This window comes from Maniola hyperantus, chromosome 26, assembly GCF_902806685.2.
Source record: "Maniola hyperantus chromosome 26, iAphHyp1.2, whole genome shotgun sequence".
Lineage (NCBI taxonomy): Eukaryota > Metazoa > Arthropoda > Insecta > Lepidoptera > Nymphalidae > Maniola > Maniola hyperantus.
Genome location: NC_048561.1, coordinates 1602490 through 1619429, shown reverse-complemented (window position 1 = coordinate 1619429; position 16940 = coordinate 1602490). Strand labels below are relative to the sequence as shown.

General features: G+C 44.4%; 1 protein-coding gene across 3 annotated transcripts in view; it reads left to right on the top strand.

Moving 5' to 3' along the window:
* The window catches only part of Cog7 (conserved oligomeric Golgi complex subunit 7), a 145450-nt gene extending 128772 nt beyond the window's left edge, over positions 1 to 16678 (top strand). For 2 of the 3 annotated variants that reach the window (XM_069507511.1, XM_034982245.2), the window contains 11 exons: positions 3219 to 3388; positions 4099 to 4200; positions 5040 to 5172; positions 5626 to 5759; positions 6921 to 7055; positions 8825 to 9023; positions 12233 to 12403; positions 13271 to 13365; positions 13974 to 14057; positions 14735 to 14828; positions 16138 to 16678. In XM_069507511.1, coding sequence (XP_069363612.1) covers positions 3219 to 3388; positions 4099 to 4200; positions 5040 to 5172; positions 5626 to 5759; positions 6921 to 7055; positions 8825 to 9023; positions 12233 to 12403; positions 13271 to 13365; positions 13974 to 14057; positions 14735 to 14828; positions 16138 to 16244 — 1424 coding nt within the window. In that variant the 3' untranslated portion in view covers positions 16245 to 16678. The remainder of the gene's footprint in view (positions 1 to 3218; positions 3389 to 4098; positions 4201 to 5039; positions 5173 to 5625; positions 5760 to 6920; positions 7056 to 8824; positions 9024 to 12232; positions 12404 to 13270; positions 13366 to 13973; positions 14058 to 14734; positions 14829 to 16137) is intronic. The other variant, XM_069507512.1, reaches the window with a different exon arrangement.
* Positions 16679 to 16940: the final 262 nt, after the last annotated feature.

Below are 16940 nucleotides of genomic sequence, written 5' to 3'. Positions count from 1 at the left end.
TCCTTCACCAAGAGCTTGCTCTGAAGTACGGTCTCCTGGATGAGAGGCTGCCGTATTACAAGTACACACCGGTGCCGGTACTCGAGCGCGACGGAGTCCGGCTCTATTGGGACCGGTCCATCATCACGGACAGGACTATTCTAGCGAATAAGCCTGACATCGTGGTGGTGGACCGGGCACAGTCGAGGGTGTTTTTGGTGGACATCACCATTCCGTATGACGAGAACCTCGTGAGAGCTGAGACGGAGAAAAAGCGCAAGTATCTCGATCTGGCTCACGAGGTTTCCGACATGTGGCATGTGGAGTCCACTGAAATCATCCCAATCGTCATATCTGCGAATGGGTTGATCCCAGTCAGCCTCGCTCAACATCTGAGGCGACTGGGTTTCCGTGGCAGTTCGCTCGCAGCCAGGATGCAAAAAGCGGTCTTGCTGGACTCGGCTAGGATAGTCCGCCGATTTCTTCACCTGTCGCCCTGACCCCCGGCCGTTTGGTCTCCCCTGCCGGGGTGTAATCCTCCGCCCGTTACAAATATGTATGTATGTAATGTTTATGTAGGTTTATTTATTTTTATGTATGTAAGTATATTATAACTCTTTTGGCTTTTATATGTATCTATTTTGTACGCGGGCGTGAGAGTAGATGTATATCCATAATAATAATAATAGTTTTTTTATTTTCAGACATAAAAAAACCCATATACACATTTAAAAATTACAATAATATAAAATTTACATTATAAAACATACACATAATACATTAAGATACCTTACGACTAACTGAAATGGTTAAAAAACTCATTTCAGATGTCACAGGTCACAGGTATTACTTTCTGTTCTTATCCTGGTGTACAGATAGCCAATAACTAAAAAAATAGGGCTGGGCATCCCTTCACAAACGACCTTGAGTATTGCATTGTTAGAGCTCCGAAGTCTTTCCCAAAAGGATGCCACGCGAGCTCTAACAATACAATAGAAGTCAGGCACCCCCGCTTCGGCAAACATAGTAGAAGCACTGCAATACCTCAGCAATCCCATGAGTATTCGGAATGCGTCGTTATATTGTACTCGTATTGCAGTGAACGACTTTTTAAGAAAGTTTGTCCATAACTGGCACGTATAAAAGCATTGGCAGTAGGCGTTAAATAAGGTTATTTTAACGGCCTTACTGCATTTGCCAAATCTACGCGCCAGCATATTGCAACGAATCGAGAGTGCCCTCCTTTCCCTCTCAATGTCGCTGTCATCTTTTAGATGCTCTGTCAGGATGTGTCCTAGGTATTTGAATTTCTGTACAACCCGAACTGCTTTACCATTTAAAATAACTTCTGGGATTCTTTCCGGACCTTTTCCTGCCTTGCATACAAGCATTTCAGATATATTCTCTCAGATTATAATACGGACACTAACAGTCGGACAATTGAATCAGACTATAGTTGTAAACCTAACTCGCTGTGGAAGGTACGTAACAAATATCGCGTCGCGGATACCGGAGGAGAGAGGGTACGCGGGGGACGGCAGGGTTGTCGTCACCGGGTGGAGGGAGGGCCCAAGGACGCTCAACGTTCATTATTTTAATGTGAAAATCTTACAGCGTAAATAACAGTAGATGTTCTAGTGTCGTGTTAACATGGAGATGCTCATCGCCTCTCGACGGCCCCACTCTGAACGCCGCAAGTCCTGGACCGTACTGCACATAACGGTGCGACGACGTTTTAATGAGCCCCGAGCACCCTTGGACCCGTTTCAAACTTAAGATGGACCGTACATAACAAGAGCATACGTGCCAGTGCCCATATATCAACACTTGCTGGTAAACTCAGCTCTGCTGCTTATGCTGTTAGAAAGATTCGACAGGTAACTGACGTGGAAACTGCAAAAATTGTGTATTTTGCCTATTTCCACTGTATTATGTCTTACGGAGTCTTGCTGTGGGGTAAAGCGGCAGATATTGGGAAAATATTCGTATTACAAAAAAGGGCAATACGTGCAATTTATAATTTAAAACCGCGCGATTCCCTACGAGAGATATTTAAGGAAATAGGTATTCTTACAGTAGCTTCCCAATATATTTACAATAATATAATTTTTGTACGACAAAACATTCACAGTTACAAAAAAATCAGTGATCTCCATGATAGGCAAACTAGAAACAGAAATAAGCTGGCTACTCCTGCGCTCCGCCTCTGGAAGGTGCGAAAGTCATTTGTGGGAATGGGTGTAATATTTTATAATAAAATTCCACAACCAATTTTAGACTTGCCTTTACACAAGTTTAAAAAATGTGTTAAAAGTATGCTCCTAAAAAAAGCATATTATACAGTCGCAGACTATGTAAACGATAAAAAAGCTTGGATTTGACTCGCTCCAGCAATGCACGGGGCTGCAATGGCTTGTATAGTACGGTATAATAACATTGTAAATTGAAAAATTAAAAAGAGCAACCGCCGAGTTTCTTGCTGGTTCTTCTCGGTAGGAACGGCATTCCGAACCAGTGGTAAATTAAAACTACCTGACTATTCATAAGCACTTTTAAAAAGTTTACATGAATAAAAAAACATTCTATTCTATTCTATTCTATAGTGCTATCTATAAAAGGTCGTAAAAGTGTGCGTGGCTGCATCCAATTGCGTATGACTATGCTTCCCTTTGACGGTGCTAATGCACATGCGAACGTGTGTTTGCACGTGATTAGACCTACGTTTGAGCGTGTGAACGTAGATATGCATGCAGTCGAACGTGTGTTTGTGTGGATACGTGCGAGCGTAAGTTCATTTTAATAACGCCGGCGTCGTTCGATTCCTTCACCTCAGTCGAGCAGCGATAGAAGATCACACCGACTTATGCGAGGCGAAGAGCCGACGGACTGTCCGCAACTAATTTTTTTGTTTTGTTTCGGATTGACTATGCTGCGTAGGCCCTACTGGCCGCTACAGCGTCACCGGGGGGTCTTGTCCGCAACTAAGAGCCGCCGCCGTATTTATAGCCTGGGGGCGTGGCCTGACCAGTGGCGTGATCAAAATGACGCGATCGCGGAGCTCGCCGATTGGTTGGTTGACTCGCCGCCGCGGTGGCACGGCTCGGCCGTGGAACGTTCGAGGCGCCCCCGTGCCGGCCAGAGCGCCGGCACCCAGCTGCTTGTGACTCATTGTCACACGCTAAGAAAGGATTTTTGAAAATTCAACCCCTAAGGGGTATTAGCTAAGGGGTATTGTACAGATCGCACGCGCGCCTACGTGGCAGTGTTCCACGGCATGGGCCGCTCGGTGTCCGCAAGCCGCTGCTGGCGGCGCGCGGCGGCCACACAGCGCGCCCACAGCTGGGCACGCGCCGCGCACCACGAGCTGAGGCCGCTCACCACCATGCTGGCCGAGGACGCCGATAAACAGGTTATAGTGAACAAGTCTTAATTTAAAAAAAAATACAACTGCCCTGCCAAGAAACTAAAAATTTTTCATATTTGAAAATGACCTCAACCAGCCGACATTGAATTTTTTTCAAAAAAAAATATAGCCACTCGGGATGATGTAAGGATTGTAACGATACCCTGTACATCCAAATCTGTTCAGCCATTTGAAAGTTATGGCGGTACATATAAACTCACAAACATAGCTACATACAGGACGCGGAAGAAAATATTGTACATCAACCTTTAGAAAGAGATAGCGGTTTCGTAGAGGATTGTCTCTGTCGTTGAATGACAAAACCTCACATAGGTATGAGCAGTGGCGTGCACAGGATTTCAAGCCAGGGTATGCATTTACTTAGGTATGAACTTGTTTTACGGCAGGTTATAATGAAAAAGTAAGCATTGATTTCTTACAATGAGGGTAAGCAGTGCGTTTATGCTTCTATGAGCTGCACGCCACTGGGTATGAGTGACAGAGACAGCGCTCTACAAACCCGAAATTCCATTCTAAAGGTCGATGTACAATATTTCTTGCCGGCTACTGTACATGAACCCTGAAAACACTCCTTTTTTGTGGGAGTCGACTTTTTTAGTCGGCCGTTCTAAGAGTTAGTTAATACCCGCGATTAACCCCATGAATTTAGGTTTTTAAAAATCCATTTTTCAAGGTTTTTTGGTTATTATTCGTAGGTGGAATGGCTGACATCGGTGCTGAAGTCTGACACACCTCTGGGAGAACTACTGAGATTGTACACAGACTTGTTACTGTCTCTGGACCCCTCCCCGACTAAGGTAAGCTCCCTCTCTCTCTCTATTCCCCTCTCTCTTCCCTTCCCTTCTCTCTTTCTCTCACTCTCATTCCCATCTTCTTTGGCTGCATTTCCGCGTTGGACAGCTAGGCTGATCCGTTGCGCAAAAATGAGCCAGCCCTTCTGTCACCAGATGAGGCTATTAATCGCGGTGAAAAGTATCGTAATTTTTTTAGCATCAAGGCTGAGATCTATATAGCGCACTTTGACTTTGCTCAGACTTAAGACTGTCTTAAGTCTAAGCAAAGTCAGAGTGCGCTCACCCTAAGACTCCATAGCCCCAGGGTCTCCACGGCAAAAGAAACAAAAATGTAACTCTCGATAAGAGAGGCATACTTGCGCCGCTTGCCGTTTTCACTTGAAATATTCTTAGAAAGATTTGTTTGTATATGATATTGGTTTGGTTTTTAGGGTTCCCTACCACAAAAGGAAAACGGAACCCTTATAGGATCACTTTGTTGTCTGTCTGTCGAGAAACCTACAGGGTACTTCCCATTGATCAAGAATCATGAAATTTGGCAGGTAGGTGTGTCTTATAGCAGGCTTTAGGGGAAAAATCTGAAAACCGTGAATTTAGGGTTAGATCACACAAACAAAATTAAATTGTGGTCATGAACTAATAATTAGTATGTTCAATTTTCGAAGTAAGATAACTATTTTCAAGTGGGGTATCATATGAAAGGTCTTCATCTGATTCTAAGTTTCTTCTCTGATTTTAAGATTCATAGTTTTTGAATTATCGTGCAAAATGTCGAAATAATACAACTGTAGTACGGAACCCATATTGCGCGAGCCTGACTCGCACTTGGCCGGTTTTTTCAGATAGTAACAGCAAACTTCAAGCTCTGTCAGACTCCAGACGAAGGAATCACGCTACTTATCGACCTGAAATCCGATATCGATGAATTTATCAACTGCATCAGAAACCTCATCGACGCGCCGAGACCTCACAAAGGTAAGCATACTAACTCTATCCACGGAGAGAAGTTAGTATAGGATTCTCTCTGTTATGTAATCCCATAACAATGACAAAGACAAAAAACTAAGTGGGCGGTAATCATTTTGAGACATTGGTGTCTCGTTTATGATTTACTAGCGAAGTGCGCTAGTAATTTCCGCGTGTAATTAGGTTTTTAAAAATCCCGTGGGAACTCTTTGATTTTCCGGGATAAAAAGTAGCCTATGTCACTCTCCAGGTCTTTATCTAGTGTGTTTGTTTGTTGGTTTATCCTTCAATCACGTTGCAACGATGCAACGGATTGACGTGATTTTTTTGCATGGGTATAGATAAAGACCTGGAGAGTGACATAGGCAACTTTTTCCTGGATAATCAAAGAGTTCCCACGGGATTTTCAAAAAATATAATTCCACTTGGACAAAGTCATAAGTACGAAAATGTTCTTTTCAGAGGAACTTTTGCCCGCGACTTTACGTGAGCTCGGACGAGCTACGTACGCCCCTCTAAGAGAGCTGATGCCCAAATACACAGACCTACAGACGTCACTGTTCCTGACCTATTTGGATGACCCCATGCTTAAACAGGTACGTATTATAGTCGTAGTCCTCATTGCTGAGGGTCATAACCCCTTAACATTAATCACATAATGGCAGGAGTTCTTTTGGGATAATAATTCGGTGGGTTCCCAGATCCGCAAACTAAGAGAACGAGATTTCGACTCTTAGGTTTTACAGTTATTATCATAAGTTAGGGTTAATAACCGGGACAGACGGCTTAACGTGTTCTCCGAGGCACGAAGGAAACAATAAGGCGAAATTCGGATCTCCAAAGTCGGTCACCCATCCAGTTACCGACTTGGATCAACGTTGCTTAACAATCGCAATTCATATGCGTTATCACAACTAGACCCGTACATAAATTAGCGACCACGCGTCTCCCGAATAGAAACATTTTTTATCCAAATAAGCTTTTACAACTTCTTCTGTACTTTTACATTTACTTGTACTAAAAATGTAAGGTTATGACAGTGATAATCAATATACAGTGCGACAAAGCTATCTTGGCGCGTGGCGAAAATCGGAACTAATGTTGTCGTCAAGTGTCCCCTTTGTTCTTGTTTGAATATTCTAAGCCATTGTTCTCCAACAGCGCCCCCCCTGTCAATGTCATTCAAGTGCCAAGAGAGCCTTGTCGTACTACGAATAACGTTATCTACTTTCTAAGAAGCTAACAAAAATACATAAGAAGCATCGATTTTATCAAAGTTTGTTGCTTTTTTTTACTATTAAAATTTAAATAATTGCCTTTTTTTAATGATAATATTTTCAAAGTCAAGTCAAAGTCAAATGATTTATTCAAAATAGGTAATTAATAACTCTTTTTGAAAGTCAGATATTGGATTTCTAAGATATAGTGGTGATAATTATTACGCAAACTTAAAACTAAAGCTACGAGGGTTCCAAACGCGCCCAGGTCTGAGAAGAGCCCACAACAAACTCAGCCGGGTATTCTTTTTATTATCACCAATTTACAAAATTATTGAAACTTATTACATTATTGTAACTATCACAATCAGTTAAGCAACTCATTCCCAAGCTTGCTTATCATTTAAATAATCCTTTACATTGTAATAGGATTTTTACAATAAAAGCCTTATCTAATTACTATAATCATGCCCGCGTGGAATGGTGCCAAGTTTGTTGCTGAGAGACTGACTTGAAGACGTGTAATTTACTTCATTCCAGGAGGATCTTCTAGAATATTCTAGAGCAGTTCTCTCCATAGCTGAGAGGAGCGAGGGCTGGCTCAACGCAGCGTACACTAGAGGCAAGAGCATCGCCGGCCAGGCTGTATACCCATACTACGCTCCTGCGGTAGAGGTGCATAGTCTTTAATAAATAATAATAATAATAAATACACTTTATTTGCACAACCACAAGAAGGATTACATTAAAGAATAAAAAAACACAGACAGAAGGAAGATACAAAAGGCGGCCTTAACGCTAATTAGCGATCTCTACCAGGCACCCTTGAAGATTGGAAAGTATAAGGAAAATTAGATTGCAGGTGGTGTGTAATATACTAATAAACATACATTCAAATAACTGATACATACTAATACATAAACCACTAATACATGTATTAAATAATATGTCTTTCTCTTTGAAGGGAAGCCTTCAAGTCTTAAGAGGGCTCAGGACGGAGCTTTCTTCATACAAATTGATATTGTACGCTCAAAACTAAGTATTATATCGATTTATCTCGTCATTATCTAGGTTTATTGATATATGAAACATCGAAAATAATATTGATTTTAAAGTTACGAGTCTCAAGAGATTCATATTTTAACACTAAATTTATGACAACTTTGGGCGTAAATAAGTAAGATTAGGAGTATGAAAATTCTAAAGAAATTTAACATTAGACATAGTTTATTTATTCATTAGTTGAAATAACTTTACTTTGCAAACATAAACTCAGTAGTTCTTTCTCAAAAATACTTTTCCTAAACCTTTGATTTCGGTGAAAATCATCGTGCCTCTCACCTTTCTCATACAATGTCAAGTGAAAAGCAAATAGGTTTGGTCGAGCGTCCTGCGTCACCTTAAGGTTACATTCGCGTCTTGTGACACTTCCCTTACGTGTCCTGCGTGAGCGACGAATACTACGCGACGCGACGCTGCGAACGCGACGAACGCGATTAACTCAACGGCATACCGTGCTTGCGGCCTATATATCGTCATATACGCATTACGACGCGTCGTCGTGTCACAGCGCGTAGCGTCGTATTCGTCGCTCACATAGGACACCGCGTTAGTCTTAAAGATCTGTGCGCACCTGAGCTGCGCTGCGCGTCACTGCAGGGCGCGGCACAGAGCGTCAAAATATTATTTCTATCATTTTGTATGGCGCATATCACACTAGAGCGGCGCTGCACAGCGCTACAGCGCGCGTTGCTGCGCGTCGTGGCTGGGAGAATGTCGTGAAGCGAAGCGCAGTAACGCTCTGTGCAGCGACGCTAGTGCGACATACCCAGCGGCGCGTCACGTTGTATGTGTACGGCGCTCGGATAAGATACACGCGCATCGAATTAAGTATTTAATGTACAGGCGTGATAGACCTCAAAATAAATAACGCAGTGTTAATTTTTGGCACATGACGGGCTCTTAGAAGTATATCCTCAAAATTCCCAACCCCTAGGATGTCGGCTTCTACCCTTTCCCTCTTCACTGTCGCTCATCTTGCGACGTTGTTGCTCGTACGCGATCGGGCATAGAAGTGACGCGAGCTGCCGCGTACTGCAGTTGTAGTGCGGTAGGTACCGTGAGCGGCCTGAAGTGACGCGCAGCGCAGCTCAGGTGCGTACAGATCTTTAATCTTTCTCTTTGAAGGGAACCCTTCAAGTCCGGGGTCTATATTCGCGCCATGTGACTCGCTGCTTCCCTGATGTCTTTGTTCCATGTCCTATGGGTCCTAGTTTAGTTTTCCCAATTTTGTGCGATTCTTGTTGGAACAATGCATTGTAGCCAATAGTGAGCGAGCGTCATAATGTCACGATCGCCATCAGAGGTGATTGCGATCGTGACATTGTAGCAGTCATTCTACCGCAATCGAGCAGCAGCACTAAAATTAATAACATTGTTGTCAGGCCTTCACGTCAGCTCTCTTGAACCTGATTACGTCGCACACTCGTCACATCGAAAGCGCGTTTTTATCGTCCGTGCGCGCTGGCCAGAGCGCGGGGGTGCTCAGTGAGACTTTCCCCGCCGCACTCCTGCTGGAGAGTGGTGTCACGCAGCTGCTGAGCGTGCTAGCGGACAGACAGCGGGTAGAGGAGACTGACCAAGGTATGATCCGGTTCGAAAGACCATCATCGTTCCCCGCCGCACTCCTGCTGGAGAGTGGTGTCAGGCCGTACCCCCGCTCCCGCCGCCGCACCTTAGAGTACGACTACGACAAGAGTGCGACACGACTACGACATGACTACTACAAGAGTACGACACGACTACGACAAGAGTACGACAGGACTACAACAAGAGTACGACACGACTACGACACGACTACGACATGAGTACGACACGACTACTACAAGAGTGCGACACGACTACTACAAGAGTACGACACGACTACGACATGAGTACGACACGACTACGACATGAGTACGACACGACTCCGACAAGAGTACGACACGACTACGACAAGAGTACGACACGGCTACGACATGAGTACGACACGACTACGACAAGAGTACGACACGACTACGACATGAGCACGACACGACTACGACATGAGTACGACACGACTCCGACAAGAGTACGACACGACTACGACAAGAGTACGACACGACTACGACATGAGCACGACACGACTACGACACGACTACGACATGAGTACGACACGACTACCACACGACTACTACAAGAGTGCGACACGACTACTACAAGAGTACGACACGACTACGACATGAGTACGACACGACTCCGACAAGAGTACGACACGACTACGACAAGAGTACGACACGACTACGACATGAGCACGACACGACTACGACATGAGTACGACACGACTCCGACAAGAGTACGACACGACTACGACAAGAGTACGACACGACTACGACATGAGCACGACACGACTACGACACGACTACGACATGAGTACGACACGACTACCACACGACTACTACAAGAGTGCGACACGACTACTACAAGAGTACGACACGACTACGACATGAGTACGACACGACTACGACATGAGTACGACACGACTCCGACAAGAGTACGACACGACTACGACAAGAGCGCGACACGACTACGACAAGGGTGCGACACGACTACCACAAGAGTACGACACGACTACGACATGAGCACGACACGACTACGACAAGAGCGCGACACGACTACGACAAGGGTGCGACACGACTACCACATGAGTACGACACGACTAAGACAAGAGTGCGACACGACTACGACAAGAGTACGGCAAGAGTACGACAGGACTACGACATGAGTACGACACGACTACGGCAAGAGTGCGACACGACTACGGCAAGGGTGCGACACGACTACGACAAGAGTACGACAGGACTACAACAAGAGTACGACACGACTACGACACGACTACGACATGAGTACGACACGACTACCACACGACTACGACATGAGTACGACACGACTACCACACGACTACTACAAGAGTGCGACACGACTACTACAAGAGTACGACACGACTACGACATGAGTACGACACGACTACGACATGAGTACGACACGACTCCGACAAGAGTACGACACGACTACGACAAGAGTACGACACGACTACGACATGAGCACGACACGACTACGACATGAGTACGACACGACTCCGACAAGAGTACGACACGACTACGACAAGAGTACGACACGACTACGACATGAGCACGACACGACTACGACACGACTACGACATGAGTACGACACGACTACCACACGACTACTACAAGAGTGCGACACGACTACTACAAGAGTACGACACGACTACGACATGAGTACGACACGACTACGACATGAGTACGACACGACTCCGACAAGAGTACGACACGACTACGACAAGAGTACGACACGACTACGACATGAGCACGACACGACTACGACATGAGTACGACACGACTCCGACAAGAGTACGACACGACTACGACAAGAGTACGACACGACTACGACATGAGCACGACACGACTACGACACGACTACGACATGAGTACGACACGACTACCACACGACTACTACAAGAGTGCGACACGACTACTACAAGAGTACGACACGACTACGACATGAGTACGACACGACTACGACATGAGTACGACACGACTACGACAAGAGTACGACACGACTACGACAAGAGCGCGACACGACTACGACAAGGGTGCGACACGACTACCACAAGAGTACGACACGACTACGACATGAGCACGACACGACTACGACAAGAGCGCGACACGACTACGACAAGGGTGCGACACGACTACCACATGAGTACGACACGACTAAGACAAGAGTGCGACACGACTACGACAAGAGTACGGCAAGAGTACGACAGGACTACGACATGAGTACGACACGACTACGGCAAGAGTGCGACACGACTACGGCAAGGGTGCGACACGACTACGACAAGAGTACGACAGGACTACAACAAGAGTACGACACGACTACGACACGACTACGACATGAGTACGACACGACTACCACACGACTACTACAAGAGTGCGACACGACTACTACAAGAGTACGACACGACTACGACAAGGGTGCGACACGACTACCACATGAGTACGACACGACTAAGAACTACGACATGAGCACGACAGGACTACAACAAGAGTACGACACGACTACGACACGACTACGACATGAGTACGACACGACTACCACACGACTACTACAAGAGTGCGACACGACTACTACAAGAGTACGACACGACTACGGCAAGAGTGCGACACGACTACGGCAAGAGTGCGACACGACTACGACAAGAGTACGACACGACTACCACATGAGTACGACACGACTACGACACGACTACGACATGAGTACGACACGACTACCACACGACTACTACAAGAGTGCGACACGACTACTACAAGAGTACGACACGACTACGACATGAGTACGACACGACTACGACATGAGTACGACACGACTCCGACAAGAGTACGACACGACTACGACAAGAGTACGACACGACTACGACATGAGCACGACACGACTACGACAAGAGTACGACACGACTACGACACGACTACTACAAGAGTGCGACACGACTACGGCAAGAGTGCGACACAACTACGACAAGAGTGCGACACAACTACGACAAGAGTACGACATGAGCACGACACGACTACAACAAGAGTACGGCACGACTGCAACACGACTACTACAAGAGTGCGACACGACTACGACAAGAGTGCGACACAACTACGACAAGAGTGCGACACGACTACGGCAAGAGTGCGACACAACTACGACAAGAGTACCACACCGACTACCGCCACCGCCGCCGCTAATTGAATGTTGTGTTTCAGAGGACAAACCACAGCACCCTCTCTTGGACCTCCCGACCCTCGTACTAGACGCGGACACACGGGACACACGCAGGGCTGCGCCCCCCAGCGTGGCGGGGCTCCGGCGCGCTAAGGACGCGCTCAGGAACCTCGCACGCTCTATACTGAGGAATCCCATCGATGTGCAATTGGGTAACTTATTTGTTTTACCCAATCCTTTTAAAAAAAGCTTCAAGTAAGGTACTCGGAGTGAAGTTGGCGGATAAATTAAGGAAGGAATGTCTAAGGAACCAAACCAAGTTGACCGATGTGATAAGACAAGCAAGAAAACTGAAGTGGAAATGGGCAGGTCACGTTATGCGACAGTCGGACAATAGGTGGACGCAGGAGAGCACAGTCTGGTGTCCACGCTACATAACGCGTCGCCGTGGCAGGCCCCGCACGCGCTGGCGCGCAGATCTGGAGGATTTTGATGGCCTTGGTGCGCTCTGGACGCGTCTGGTCGCTAACAGGGATACCTGGAAGAAAAAGGGGGAGGCCTTTGCCCGCGTTTGGGATGACCTCTGAATGATTAGAGCAAGATATACCTTATAAGCAATATAAAACAGAAAAAAAAGGTATTAATAATTTAAAAAAAAGAAAAAAAGTAAAAAGAAAAAAAAAAGAAAAAAAAAAGTATATATATACAAAATATATCAAAAAAAAGTATTTAGAGGTAGGCTTATTTATTTATTTATTTATAAGGTACATCCATTCCGAATGTAAAATGCGAAAAGTGTGAAAAGACAGTTGAATATTAACAGATACTAAATTAAACAGAATAAAATAAATATTTAAGTGGGCTCCCATACAACAAACAGTAGAATAGAATAGAATATTTTTTATTCAAGTAGACTTTTTACAAGCGCTTTCGGATTAGTCGGGTAGTTTTAATTTACCACTGGTTCGGTACCACTAAACGTGATTTTTTTGCCGTTTTTATAGATAGTGGTACGGAACCCTTCGTGCGCGAGTCCGACTCGCACTTGACCGGTTATTTAACTATATTTTGTTGTTTAGATAAGATCCCTCAACTATCAGTATGGCACAACAACGATGCGTTGTCGACTGATCTACCGGACTTCGCGCTGTCTCCGCAAGAGTATATCACCGAGGTAAGTCAGGCATATTAGACTGAGATCTATATAGCGCACTTTGACTTTGCTCAGACTTAAGATTGAGTTAAAACGAGACAGATTTATGTGAGAGATATAGCTCTGTCTCGTTTTAACTGTCTTAAGTCTGCTTAAGTTTAAACTAAGTTAGAGTGCGCTCTATAGATCTCACCCTAAGAGTGCCATACCCCTTCCAAGTTAGCCCGGTACCAGCTTAGACTGCATCATCACTTACTACCGGGTGAGATCGCAGTCAAGGGCTAACTTGTAATCTATGCTATCTCTACATAGTATAAAATAAAGTCGCTTCCCGCTGTCTGTATGTATGAACGCGTAGATCTTTTAAACTACGCAACGGATTTTAATACGTTTTCACTAATAGATATATTGATTCAAGAGGAAGGTTTATAGCTATAGGAAATAGGTTTATAGGAACTCGTTTTGGGTCAACGTTCTTCACCAAATACCAAAATTCCATATTTGTAACTCATTTCGTCTACGAGCTAGAGACCTGTGAAACGCGGAAAGACAGACAGACGAATGACATTAATAGGGCTCCTATTAATGTCATTTGGGTACGGAACTCTAAAAATAATGTGTTGTTTCAGATCGGCCAGTACCTGATGACGTTGCCGCAACATTTGGAGATGCATTTATCCGAGAAACAAGCGCCCTGGCAGTTCCTCACTGAGGTATACTCCGTACAAAATGACTCCTCACGCGCCATTTTAACTCTATGGGTCAACTGTCATGTCAAAAGTATGGTTCACCTTTAAAATAAGGACTAAAATCGTGACATTAAAATTTAAAAACAAACAATCGATAGACGTTGGAGTCTCAAGGTGCTGCAATGACGACCTCGCACCGGAAGCCGCAATATTGGAAGACCCCCCACTAGGTGGACGGACGACACCAGACGAGTCGCAGGGAGCCGCTGGATGGCGGCGGCGCAACACCGTGGCGTGTGGAAGTCCCTACAAGAAACCTATGTCCAGCAGTGGACGTCTATCGGTTAATGATCGTAATATTAACATAAAGATAATATAAACATATAACATAAAGGGCCTCAATAGCTCAACGGGTAAAGGAGTGGACTGAAAATCGAAAGGTCGACGGTTCAAACCCCGCCCGTTGCACTATTGTCGTACCTACTCCTAGCACAAGCCTGACGCTTAGTTGGAGGGGAAAGGGGAATATTAGTCATTTAACATGGCTAATATTCTTTAAAAAAAAAAATGATGATGAATATTGTCTCTGTCGTTGAGACCGACAAAACGTCACATGGGTATGAGTGACAGAGACAACGCTCTACGAACCCCAACTCTTTCTAAAGGTCGATGTACAATATTTCTATTTATAATGTTTGTAGCTGTGCACGCACACGTGCGAGGTGTACGCAGAGAAGATCCTCAACATCCGCAACATGGACCCGCTCGGCACCAAGCGATGTCTCACCGACATCCGTACGTACTTGATTTTTTTTTTTTTTTAAAGAATATTAGCCATGTAATCCGGGTATCTTTAAAACAAGAGTGAATAGGCACCTTCTAGGCAAACGCGTCCCATCTTAGGCCATATCATCACTTTCCATAAGGTGTGATAGTGGTCAAGCGTGCGCCTATAACGAATAAAAAAAATAAATGTTAAATGACTAATATTCCCCTTTCCTCTCCAACTAAGCGTCAAGCTTGTGCTAGGAGTAGGTACGACAATAGTGCAACGGACGGGATTTGAACCGTTGACCTTTCGGTTTTCAGTCCACTCCTTTACCGGTTGAGCTATTGAGATTTGAATTATTACTTACTAGGTGATGCCCGCGACTTCGTCCGCTTGAGTTTCGATTTTTAAAATTCCCATGGGAACTCTGATTTTCCAGAATAAAAAGTAGCCTATAGCCTTCCCCGGGATGCAAGCTATGTCTGTACCAAATTACGTCAAAATCGGTTAAATGAAAAGCGAGCAGACAGACAGACACGCTTTCGCATTTATAATATTAGTATGGATAGTCTATTTTTTTTTGAGGTACTCAAAAGGAAAACCGGTAACTGTATAGGAACACTTTGTTGTCTGTCTGTCAAGAAACCTACAGGGTACTTGCCGTTTACCTTAAATCATGAAAGGAGATCGCCCGTGAACGGGCCCTCTTTTGTGGCGACGTGTCAAAACTTATATTAAATTTTTTTTAAATGGCGTATTTTTTTACGATTTTTTCACTCTATTATTGAGAATATCCACAATTACAGTTAGAATCGTAAACATGCATTTATTTAGAAGAAGTAGTAATTAAATATAACCTCAATATCAGCAATATAAAAAATAAGATTTCTTTATAACCAGGGTGAATAAATAGAAACCGTTTGCAGAATATAAAGAGTTAATTATTTGTCTACAAAATAAAATTAAAACCATGGTGACATAACAATTATATTAGGGGGGGCCCAAAGCTCCCAAGAAAATGGGCAATCTCTTTTGGGAAACTTATAACAGACAGGGGAAAAAATCTGAAAACCGTAAATTTGTAGTCACATCACAAATAAACGTTAAAAAGTGTCATGAACAAATAATTAGTATTTTCAACTTTCAAAGTTAGATTCTATTCCAAGTGGGGTATCATATGAAAGGATTTTATCTGTAGGTACATTCTAAAACAGATTTTTATTTATTTTTATGCATAATAGTTATTGATTTATCGTGCAAAGTCGGAAAAAATGCCGATTACGGAACCCTCGGTGCGCGAGTCTGACTTAATATATATATTTTTTGATTGGACAGTATACTTATCCAGCGTAGTGGACGACCTGGGCAGCAGCATCACGCCCGCGCTGAGGAGTCTAGAGAAGTCGCTGCGAGCCACCACGCCCGCTGCGCAAGTTGAATAAACACTATCTAAATGTATTTTTTTTATTTTTTATTCAGATACAAGTTAGCCCTTGATTGCAATCTCACCTGGTGGTAAGTGATGATGCAGTCTAAGATGATAGCGGGCTAACCTGGAAGGGGTATGGCAGTTTTTATTAAACCCATACCCCTTTGGTTTCTACACGGCATCGTACCGAACGAACGCTAAGTCTCTTGGCGGCACGGCTTTGCCGGTAGGGTGGTAACTAGCCACGGCCGAAGCCTCCCACCAGACCAGACCAGAAATTTAGAAATTATAAAATTCCAAACCCCTGCCAGGAATCGAACCCGGGACATCCCACTATTAAGACCACAGCGCTCACCACTGCGCCAGGGAGGTCGTCATAAATATATCATATGTATATTATATTATAATGGAAGTTATTTATTGAAATAAAGATATTTTAATTGCATATTTGTTTCTTATTTATTTGCTTAGAATTACAGTGCGACAAGGCTATCTTGACGCGTGGCGAAAATCGGAACTAACGTTGCCGTCAAGTGTCCCCTTTGTTCTTGTTTGATAATTCTAAGCCTTTGTTCTCCAACAACGCCCCCCCTGTCAATGTCATTCAAGTGCTAAGGGAGCCTTGTCGAACGCCACGCGTTGAGCCAAATCAATATAGTCCGTATAAAATGACTTCTCACGCGCCATTTAAACTGTCATGTCAAAAATA